Consider the following 11,486-nt stretch of genomic DNA (forward strand, 5'->3'; position numbering starts at 1 on the left):
GGAAATCACTACTTTTTACTTTGTCTGGGGCTATGTTTTGCTATTACTCCCTGAGAATAAAATAGTTTGCTATAAAACCTGTACACTCATCAAAAGATCTTTTTTAAATAACCCAACTTTTCAAAGAAAATGTGCCTGCTTTTGACTTTCATCCCAGCTGGTTTTCTCACACACCCGTTTCTTTATTTCCCCAGTTTTGTTAGTAGAATAATAGACCAGGTCCTGTTCTCACTTATCTTCTGTTTAGTATGGCTCAGCTGCATTTTGTACATTCAAAAAGGGTTGAAAGAAGAGTCTGTTACTACAACAATAATAACAGATTGACTAATTATTGACAGATCGACTAATTACTGCTGATTATGTTTTCCATCACTAAGGTTTTCACATTTTTTGTTTTTAATAACATCCCAGTATCTAGTTGCAAATGAGGCTTAAAGGAATGTGAGCATTATTTTCCAGTCTTTTCTCCAATCAAGCAGTCCTGATGTACTGGTGGAAAACACTTTGTTACACGGAATAAAAAACTAATATTTGCTCTTCCTTCAATCAAAACCGGATCCGCTGAAACTAAAATCTGACCTAATCTCATTAAATTATTTTTATGGTGTCAAAGGTCAGACTTCTGAAGGGCAGCAGTGGGTAGTTCACAATTCAGACTGTATAAATTCCCAAGGGCTGAGCCAGTCTGTCTACATACAGCTGGAAAGCTGTATTGCCCTTGGTGCTGAAGCTCGAAAGGTAAGCATTTCTCCATGAAAATTTACCTTCTCACTATATTATTTCTTGTTTATGCCTAATCTTAGAGCAATTACTGTGTTGTGTTTGATGTCTTTAAGGACAAAATATTTACATGATATTCCCTACAAATCTTCTCACCTGTGTGTATGCATTCTACACTATTTTATTATGTGTAAAACCTGAGTATTTGTTTTCAGGAGACTTTTAAAAAGTTTATTCTTTGTGCTTAAAATATTATTTTATTCCAGAGCAGCTTATCTTCTCACTTGGCACCTTATAAGTTTGATTTTGGCAGCCAAAGAATAAATCTGCTTGATTGACCTCCGGTCCAGCAGAGTGCACTGAGGGCAAAACTGTGGCATTCAGTGAATTTGCTAAGTTTACTTCAGTGTGAAATTTCCCTAACAGTTGCATTCCTGGAAAATACAGCTGGTGAACACTACACAAGATAAAATGTGTGTGGGTGTACAGACATATTTTTACAATAATTTATAAATGTGAACTCATAAAGGAAAGTGGGAGAAATGTGTATGTGAGTGTATGTGTATACTCATGAGCATGGACATTAAATACCTTGGCTGAGTTTAATACTCCAAGACAAACTTGAGATCCCAGCATTAAGTGCCTGTATAAGGGCATGGATTTTGAAAGACAATGAACTTTTACAATTTCTATATACCACAGAAAGGAAACTAGATTCATGGTGATCTCAAAAGTTGTGCTTTATATAAGCACAAAGACTTACACAAGGACTTACACTGTCCAGCACTTTATAGCAGCCTCAGACAGAAAAAAATATAAAGCTTCTACTGGTCTATGCCACAAAGGAATATTCATATAACAGTGCTGTATTATGGTAGATGTTGCTATTTTATCATGTCTGCATTTCTATTCTATCTGAATGTCACTAACAAAATTCAATTTGTCAGAAAGGTTATAGTGTAGCATATATAGATATATTTAAGCAAATTAAGCTATATCTGAGAGCACAGAAGGGTGGAATATGAATGTTGTGCATCAGTCTCTCTCCTAGACTGAGTGACCTTAGACATATTATATTGCCTATCCATGCTTCCTTACTAAAACAAGGGTAAAGATATAAGCATTTGAAGATCTACTGACAGTAAGTACTATGCAACAAATAGACATTTTACTGCATTTATTTATTTTTACAGAATAAAAATAGTCAGCCAGCCTCTGCTTTTACTTATATCTGTTCAAACGTAGAGCAAGACTACCAAAATTTACACTTTAAATTTCAACTTTTTCCAAGTACATCAAAGACAGATTATATTTTATTGTTTTCATCAAAGGTACTACAAAGTACCAAGTAATTCTAGCCTCCACTGAATGAAAATAAGTGCAGGCAATTCTTGTTCGACTGCTTTGAAGAGGTAAACAGAAATCACATACACATTTAAGACCTCTGAGGAACTGTACTGCCAAAAAGGAAAATGAATACAAATGCAGAAATAAAAAGATGTACGAATACAGAATAACATGCATGATAGGTGAGCATAGCAATAGGCATGTTACTATAGAATGGCTTCAAAGCTACTTGCTTATTTTTCATTGCCTAAAAACTACTATTAAAATGTATTGCACTGTGTTTGTACGGTATTCTATCATTACATTGTTGTTGTACTTCTACTGTTTGCTCTAGACAATACTGGTTTCACAATGGGCTCCATCAGTACAGCAAGCACGGAGTTTTGTTTTGATGTATTCAAGGAGCTGAAAGTCCAGCATGTCAACGAGAACATCTTTTACTCCCCATTGAGCATCATTTCAGCTCTGTCCATGGTCTACCTAGGTGCAAGAGAAAACACCAGGGCTCAGATAGAAAAGGTGAGGCTACAGTTAAGGATTTAAACCTTCCTGCTGCTCAATAGAATCAGAGGCTAAAAAATCTGGATCCAAAGTTATCAAAAGCTGTAGCCACCTCAAACTCCCATAGTGCTAAATAAATGCATCAGCCAGGAATCTTGAAACTGGATTTAAATTTGAATCTTAGCATTGTTAGCGGTAGGATTCTCAAAAGAGAATTATTGCAGTGGTCCATACATTTCAGTGGCCCATTGTTTAGAGTAAGGAAAGTAGATAAAATCTCCAGGGAAAGAGCCAAAACATGTCTACAGACTGTAAACTGTTTCACATGAGTTTCCTACAGCTCTCTCTTCCTTCACAGAGAGTGGCTGGCTTCTTACCTGGAAGAAAGTTATTACTAATAACACACATGGGAGCTGATTTCTAGATGCTCAATAGAAAAAGAGATCATCGAAGCCACCAACAGTAGGCACCGCTATTCACAGATGGTACAGATGGATTGCACCTTTTGAGTCATGCAGCTTCTCAATTAGCCAATAGGTTTACTTCAAACATCATGTGATTACCTTAGTTGTATAACCTTTCTTTGTCATACCTGCTATTTCAACTACTGTTATTTCTAATTACAGGTTGTCCACTTTGATAAAATCACAGGATTTGGAGAGTCTATTGAATCTCAGGTACGGCAATAATTTAATCTCCTTCTCTGTCACTTTCTCCTGGGAGCAAAATCTAGAAGATAAAGCAGTCTCTTAGCAGTTCCAACCCCTCCTCAATGAGCAGCTAGTGCTCTGCATCCAGCAGTTGGGGGAACACTTCATTCATAAGAAGAGAGAGAGAAGGAGGTAACAGAGAACTCAGAAAAAGCGTAAGATGAAACTCAGCACCATAACATTGGGAAAATAGGGGTAATTATAGTTATTTGTATGCTTAGGCAAGGTAGCTGGATGTTGCTGGTTAAATGGGACTGGTTGGGAATGGAGGAAAGCCTACCTGATGTGCTGGAGCTAGATTACTGTAGTGGGTAATTAAGTCTTCCAGAGAGAGGTATGAGGAAATTACAGTAGAAAAACAGCATAGAACTGTATATATTAGAAAATTACTACATCGGTGTAGTTATAGCAACGAGACATACAGGATGAACCACAGTTTTGTAAGCAGAAGCGTCTTAACTACTCTACTCTTCTTATGTAGTATGAAAAACCTATCAAGTACTAAAACTAGAATAACATCATCTATCTTTTTATTTGTATTTATGCTAACAATTCAGTGCGGCACATCTGTAAGCGTCCACACCTCACTTAAAGACATGCTCATCCAAATCAGCAAACCAAGTGACAATTACTCACTCAGCTTTGCCAGTAAACTTTATGCTGAAGAGACATACCCAATCCTACCGGTGAGTTGCTCTAAGATCTGATTAGAGTGTATTCCCATGTCAAAGTTGCACCATTCTGTAATGCAAAATCATTGTCAGAAGTCTAGGTTCTGCTGAAGAAATTTTCTTCCATATGGAAGACAGGATTCACAACTCTCTATCACAGCCCTAACCCTTTATTTACAGTCTTGAGAAAAATGTGCCTAGCCAAAAAGCTGTGCAAAGTACAATCATGATCCAATCATGTCAAGGTATAATTGATAAGGGTAACTTTTGGCAGAAAGAGTTAACTCCAACTGTTGTCTCAACTTGTAAAATCTGAAAAAAGACTTCAGGTTCTCAGAAGTATTCCAAGTTTTCCTATTGAAAGGCATATTCAGTTTGAAATTAAAGGAAAATACCATTGCAAAATAAAAAAGTTAAGAAGTGGGCAACATGAAAAGTACTTCAACTGAAGTGAATGTCATTTTTAGATCAAACTCAGTTCTGGAAAATATTTTAAAAAATTTGAGCACATACTCTTGCTTGAAGCAATGAATCTTAAGATGCTTATGAACTAGAATCATGCCTTACTGATTAGCCTTAATAAGCAGACTATTCATATCTGTTAATTTCAGTTTTGCATTTCACATTTACAAAATGCTGACATTCTGATCTGAAAACTGCATATTCTTCCTTTTCAGGAATACTTACAATGTGTGAAGGAACTCTATAAAGGAGGCTTGGAAAGCATCAACTTTCAAACAGCTGCAGATCAAGCCAGACAACTCATCAATTCCTGGGTGGAAAGTCAGACAAATGGTAAGAACAAGCCAAGTATCAGCACAGGTATTTTCCCTTCTGTCACCATGTTTGAACAGCATATGAAGAATGTTTAAGTCAGGAGACAAAAAAACCCAGAACCTCTTCCTCCGTTCCTTCTCTTGGATAACAAATCAGTTCCCAGATGTGGAACTACCATTTAATGATTTTTTTTTTTTTTTCCTCAGATATGTCTGTTTTAGAGGACTCTCTACCTGTAGGTCCATTGTGGGTATATACTTCCAGCCCTGATGGGAGGGACAGCACTAGAATATGCTTTGTACACACTGACAAGTGGTTTGATGCTAATGTTGAGAATCTGGTATCCTTTGATCAGTGCAGTTTGCCCTCAAGTTTCCCAGAGTTGTTGTGTGCCTGTTGAGTAGGTCATGAACTCATAAGATATTTGAGAAATCTTAACAGGTAAAGGGCAATGGAAAACCACAGAGTTAAGGAATGGTGTATGAAATGCATAGAAAGAAGTACACTACAATTGGGATTATCACTCTACTGCATCTCCATGTGGTTCCTCCATTCTTCCAGTCTCTTCCTGGTCCCTTCAAAACGTTCTTTTCCCTCATGCTTGAAACACATGGCCTGAACAGCAAACACAGAAAAAAGATGCTGAATTTTAACGGAAATGAAAATATTCACTCTCACACAGCCTCTGGTGTAGTATCATATTTGAAGGAGAAAACCAGGCCATGATTAGCCTACTGGTGGGAAAGAACTAAGGATGGACCTTGATGTGTGCATGAGAACTGCAGAACAAAAAAGAACACAGTAGAAGAAGAAAGCAGGGTAAACTGGTTTCCTTTCCTGCTGTCTTCTTTATATAGACATCTCCTTTCAACTTCGATTTGAAGCAAGAATTATTTATGTTTACCATTTGTGTCGGAGACCATCCTGGGATAAAAGGTTCCAGTGGTTCTTCCCACTGTCACAAAATATACAGGTTTACTCACTTAGTAACAAGTAAATCTCTGGGTCTTATATCACTCATTATAATTCTTTACAGTGGAAGAAACAACAGCTATTGCAAACAGCAGTGAACAAATCAACCTCAGAAGTGCAAGATTACAGCTGTAGAAGTGAAACAGTGTTCCTGCCCTACACCCCCCTTCTCACAAATGTTACCCTTCATTTAACGTTGTGATTGTCAAGATGTGTTATACACAGATGTGTTATATACATGTGTTCTCTTTTCTTACACATTCTTAAAGGAATGATCAAAGATATACTTCAGCCGAGCTCTGTGGATCCCCAGACTGAAATGGTCCTTGTCAATGCCATTTTCTTCAAAGGAATCTGGGAAAAAGCATTTAAGGATGAAGACACCCAGGAAGTGCCTTTCAGAATAACTGAGGTACCTGGGCATATATCACCCTAAAGGTGTCATCTTCTAGAGTTTATGAGGAGAGTAGACAAGTTGTTATACAATCTTCCTGAACAAGAGCAGTCAGTAGTTTTAACCATAAGTACATATTTCTACACTCTAAGAATAATCTTTATGAAAACTATATTATCTTATTTGGTTTTGCAGCAAGAAAGCAAACCTGTGCAGATGATGTATCAGATTGGTTCATTCAAAGTGGCAGTGATGGCTTCTGAGAAAATTAAGATCCTGGAACTTCCATATGCCAGTGGGGAGTTGAGCATGTTAATCGTGTTGCCTGATGATGTCTCTGGCTTGGAGCAGGTATGGCCCTGGCAGTTAGGTTTCAGAAAAACCATAAACACAGTGAAATTTAGGTGCTGCAAAGCCCTTCACAATAAAGTTATCCTAAAACACTTCACCAGCACAGATCTGAACACTGACAACATGGGATTGTTGCATAGAAGCATGCAGCTGTCTCAATAGTCCTGCAATAGTTTGTGCTGAGCATGAATTGTTGAAGGAACTGCTTTAGTGGGTTAAATATTGGTCACTGCAGAACAGATTCTTCTCAGCTAAGCAGCTGTTACTCCAGCAGCTTGAACTTCAAAGGTTTTGTATCTTCATTCTTGCACACTGATGAGCTTCCTGGGAAGTTCATGATAGCTTTACTATTCGTAATTATTGTTTGGTTTGGCAGTGCTTAACATGCTTTTTTCATACCTACAAAATTTAAACTATCTAAAACTTATTTGAATATAAGAGGTACTGGAATGGTTCAAGCAATTTCAGAAAATAAGATGTGCATGGCATGCTATTGTTGATACGAACAGAATACAGGTATGGGATAGTGTCATTAGCAGGACTGTATTTAGTCTGAACAGGAAAAGTTATGTAACAAATGAGAGTTCATTGAAATGTTTGTACACTAACTCAAAGAATCTAAATTATAAAAATGAAGAGGTGTTTGAACACAGCTAAATATCCTCAGTAGTGACTAATAACACCTGGTTACTTGCAGGTCTTAACTGTAGATAGAGCTTAAAATTCAAAAGCACAGAATTATTTTTGCAATACATTTCCCAAGCAAAGAAGATAAATAAGGAAGCACTTTAGGTGAAATTTGCTGAGTAGCCTTCTCATTAAGAAAATGAATTGGCAGTGCACCTACTGAAGAAATAGAAAGTAGGACAGAGCAGAGAAGAAAGAGTCGTAGTTTGCTTTCCTTTCCTAGATACAGCAATCTGTATATACCTAGAAAAAATGCCATGCCAGTACCGCTAGTACTGCATTGCCACAAAGTAAGATGTGCTCTCATCCTAGAGATCTCATTTACTTGTCTCCTTGCAGCTTGAGACGGCAATCACCTTTGAAAAACTCATTGAGTGGACCGGTCCTAGTATAATGGAAGAGAGGAAAATAAAAGTGTACCTCCCCCGCATGAAGATAGAGGAAAAATATAACCTCACATCTGTGCTAATGGCCCTGGGTATGACTGACCTATTCAGCCCTTCAGCCAATCTGTCTGGCATCTCTTCAGCGGAGAGCCTGAAGATGTCTGAAGCCATCCATCAGGCATTTGTGGAAATCTATGAAGCAGGCAGTGAGGTGGTAGGCTCAGCAGAAGCTGGGATAGAGGTTACAAGCATCTCAGAGTTTAGGGTTGATCACCCTTTCCTCTTCCTGATCAAGCACAACCCAACCAACATCATCCTCTTCTTTGGTAGATGTGTCTCCCCTTAAAGAGAAGAAAGCTGAAAGAATTTCTGTCCCTCACAGCAAGACCCAGAGCACTGTAGTATCAAGGGTAAAAAGAAATGCACACTCTCTCTTTCATCCATATTTTCTAAAACCAGAAGGCTTTGTTGGAAAAAAAAAAAAAAAAAGGTTAAGTTAGAGAAATCATGCCATGGAAACAGAGGCCCTTTGCCTTTCCTTTCTGCAGAGTAATATTATTTAGTCATAGATTAAGAAAGCATGAGTGTGAACAGAAATGTTCCTGGTGCAAGTTATTAATAATAGTGCTGAATCATCACACTGAAAAAACACAACCCCATTTACCACCAGAAGTTTTATGGAAAAAAAATGCAGACTTGTAATTAAGCCAGGTTTCTCTATGGCCAAACTTTGTGGTGACCCCTTTGGAATTAGTCACTCAAAAGTTCCACATTAAACTCATAACTGTCACCAACTATTCCTACTCTGACAAGGCAATTGCTTTTTCTTTGTGCTTCTGATACTGCAAGGCTCTTCCTCACTTTCTGAACATGCATTATAGAAATTTTATAATTCATATTTCTCCTTAAATATTTTGGGCTCAGTTGTCATGACCAATTATGGCATGTTACTGTTCAAATTCTTTTCAATGCATTCATATGTAATGGGTCTTGTGGTTGTACTCTTTTGCTCCTTTAATCATAATAAAAACATGTTTAAGCAAATGAATTTCGTTTGGGGTATTTCAAGTCCACCCTGGATAGGGTAATCCTAGTTATACATACAAATTGGGGGATGAGAGGCTGGAGAGCAGCCCTGCAGAAAGGCATCTGGGGGGTTGGGTTGATGGCAAGCTGAATATGAGACAACAGTGTGCCCTGGCAGCCACAAGGGCCAGGACTGTGTCCTGGGGTGCATCAAGCACAGCACAGCTAGCCGGTCGAGGGAGGTGACTGCCTCACTCTACACCGCACTGGTGAGACCCCCACCTCTGGGACTGTCTGCAGTTTTGGGCACCTTAATATAAGAAGGACATCACACTGTTAGAGTGTGTCCAGAGGAGGGCAACCAAGATGGTGAAAGGCCTCGAGGGCAAGACTTACGAGGAGCAGCTGAGGTCACTTGGCTTGTTCAGCTTGGAGAAGAGAAGGCTGAGGGGGGATCTCACCACAGTCTACAAATTCCTCAAGGAGGTAGTGGAGCGGGAGGTGCTGGTGTCCTCTCTCTGGAGAGCAGTGACAGGACACGAGGAAATGGAGTGAAGCTGCATCAGGGGAAGTTCAGATTGGACACTAGGAAGAGGTTCTTCACTGAGAGGGTGGTTGGTCACTGGAACAGGGTCCCCAGGGAACTGGTCACGGCACCCAGCCTGTCAGAGTTCAAGGAGCATCTGGGCAATGCTCTTCGTCATATGGTTTAGGTTTAGGTAGTCCTGCGAGGAACAGGGAGTTGGACTTGATGAACTTTATGGATCCCTTCCAATTTGAGATATTCTATGATTCTTTTATCAGAGTTGGTTCATTTCTTACAGAGAGATAAGGAATGACCATCTATCCTAACTCTGGACTAAATACAATATTGAGACCAATTTTCTGCCAGGAAAGGACCAGCATGACCCATAATCCTTCATGCATTCAACTCAAACTAGTCAGATATAACACTTCTAGCACAAACCATGATTCATCCAGTCTCTCTGAAGCAGGAGTTGATAAGCAGTTTGGAAGGCAGCTGGATACGTGCAGAATCTACATCCCACTGAGACACAAAATTGCCTCAGAGAACACATGGGAATGGGAAATAGGAAGGACTTTTCTAGTTATCTTTGTGGTGTGTTCATAAAGCCTTATAGGTTCTTATTTTGTAACTAAAGAGAATAAATCTGCTAAGAGAAGCAATGTCTATGACAAGTTATAGTTTCTCTCTGGAATGAATTATTCTTCTCTTTGTCACTGAAGCAAGAAAGGAAACAGACCTGTGAGAAACTGTCATGGAGAAATACTAGAAGAGTGAAAGAGAAAGGTTTTGGGGAATGAAGTTACTGCAGGAAAGCTATGCTCTTTCCTGACCCCAGTATGCACAGCATGACACCAGTGCTGAGTGGTCTGTGGTGGAATGTTTTTTCAGTTTCAGCGCAGAATATTTTGCTTGTTCTACCTGTTTTGGCTTCCCCCATCCCCAAGGATAACGCATTCTTTGGCAGGACCTAGAAGGCATAACTTGCTGGCAGCAAACATGATCTTGAAAAAGAAGAAAGATAACATGACACCACCTTCAGTGGTGTATAAATAGTTCAAATATTTTCCTTCACTTTCCTGTGTCTTAATCAATTGCTGGTGAGGAGATAACAAAGAGGAGAATTTATTGCAAGAGGGTTAGCAATATGTTTACTATTGTCCTGGAGTTTCTGTTGATCAGGTCATGAAAATAGGGCATCTAAAACCCTCAGGATGCTTAATTTTCAGCAGATTTGTTCTAAAACTGCACTATTTATATGCTGTTATAGTTCTTATCAGTTAAAACATACTTCTTCACAAATGGAAGATGCTCCCATATGCAGACAGATAGATTCAGTGCTGACTCCTGATTTCTCCTGACTTCTCTTGCCAGCACATTAATGAGAAGTCATATTCTTGTCCTTAGTAGTCACTTCTTTAACCAGCTGTGCAGTCCATCCATCTCTAATACACAAATGAAAAAAACCCCAAACAAATGCATGCATTCTTAGTTCTATGTTTTCAGAGACTGAAAACTTTGTAATCATTCCAGGACTTGGCAAATCACACACCCACTAAGAAATGTATGTTGGAGTCCTCAAATCTCAGACAGAGAAATATGTGTCTAATAGATAAAAACTTCAACTGCCTTCTGCACCTAAGGCACTGTAGCTTCTGTAATAACAGGCAGCTAAAGAACAGGCCTCTAAAGGACATGCCTGGAGGTAGTCCCAGCTTGGGTGACAGATATCAGACCTCCATCACCCAGCATGGAACAAGTCCTCTCCTTTGTGCCAACAGAGGAGGCCACAGTTTCTTCTCTCCATCCCCAAAGCAGCAAGATAATCAGCACCATGTCCCAGAGACTTTGGCCCTCTGCTGTGTCATGAAGTACAAGTGGATTACCCTCTCTTTTACCCCCAGTATTTCCTTCAGCACACGTATGGAAGAGAGCTCAGACTCACAGCTTTAGGACCCATCATAAGAGGCTTTTAATGTTCTGCCACCTGTTTTGTTTTGAGCTCAGAGGTCAACTGAGCACCACACAGCCGCTCACTCCCCCTGTCCCCCCCAGCGCTGAGAAAAAAAGAACATAAATTTAATACAGACACTTATAACAACAACACTTAACAGACACAGTAGGACCGTGAGAAGTATTATGACATCTTATGATCCTTTGTGCAACAGGCAGAGAACGTGAGAGACTGAAAGATGGAAGAATCTTGCAATGGCAAAGTCATTGGTAAGACATGTTCAAATGATACTAACAACATTCCAGCTCACCCAAGGTCCTTGTCAGTCTAGGGGGAAATGCCACTCCAAGAGACCTTTTTGGGGTTACTCTCTTGCAGGAAAAAGGCTTACTGCCTTTGTATGTGAATTTAACCAGGTAGTTCTGAGCAGACCCAAGGGTAGCCTAAAAAGAGTGAAACTACAA

The 11,486-nt window shown here is 39.3% G+C and overlaps 1 protein-coding gene across 1 annotated transcript; it reads left to right on the forward strand.

Annotated features, from left to right (window-relative positions):
• Window positions 1-556: 556 nt before the first annotated feature.
• Window positions 557-8,497, forward strand: LOC141957681 (ovalbumin-like). The gene is made up of 8 exons (XM_074899584.1): window positions 557-738; window positions 2,402-2,586; window positions 3,195-3,245; window positions 3,836-3,964; window positions 4,627-4,744; window positions 5,968-6,110; window positions 6,288-6,443; window positions 7,470-8,497. Exons 2-8 carry the CDS (start codon window positions 2,419-2,421, stop codon window positions 7,860-7,862), a joined length of 1,158 nt encoding a protein of 385 aa, XP_074755685.1. The 5' UTR covers window positions 557-738; window positions 2,402-2,418; the 3' UTR covers window positions 7,863-8,497.
• Window positions 8,498-11,486: the final 2,989 nt, after the last annotated feature.

This window comes from Athene noctua, chromosome 2 (assembly GCF_965140245.1).
Source record: "Athene noctua chromosome 2, bAthNoc1.hap1.1, whole genome shotgun sequence".
In the NCBI taxonomy this organism is placed as follows: domain Eukaryota; kingdom Metazoa; phylum Chordata; class Aves; order Strigiformes; family Strigidae; genus Athene; species Athene noctua.

What these genes read in the sequence shown, in the direction of transcription:
- LOC141957681 (XM_074899584.1), top strand. Translation starts at nt 2,419, where the DNA reads ATGGGCTCCATCAGTACAGCAAGCACGGAGTTTTGTTTTGATGTATTC. An exon ending in CCAGGGCTCAGATAGAAAAG is followed by an intron (nt 2,587 to 3,194) that starts GTGAGGCTACAG and finishes TTCTAATTACAG; the next exon opens with GTTGTCCACTTTGATAAAAT. An exon ending in GAGAGTCTATTGAATCTCAG is followed by an intron (nt 3,246 to 3,835) that starts GTACGGCAATAA and finishes CTAACAATTCAG; the next exon opens with TGCGGCACATCTGTAAGCGT.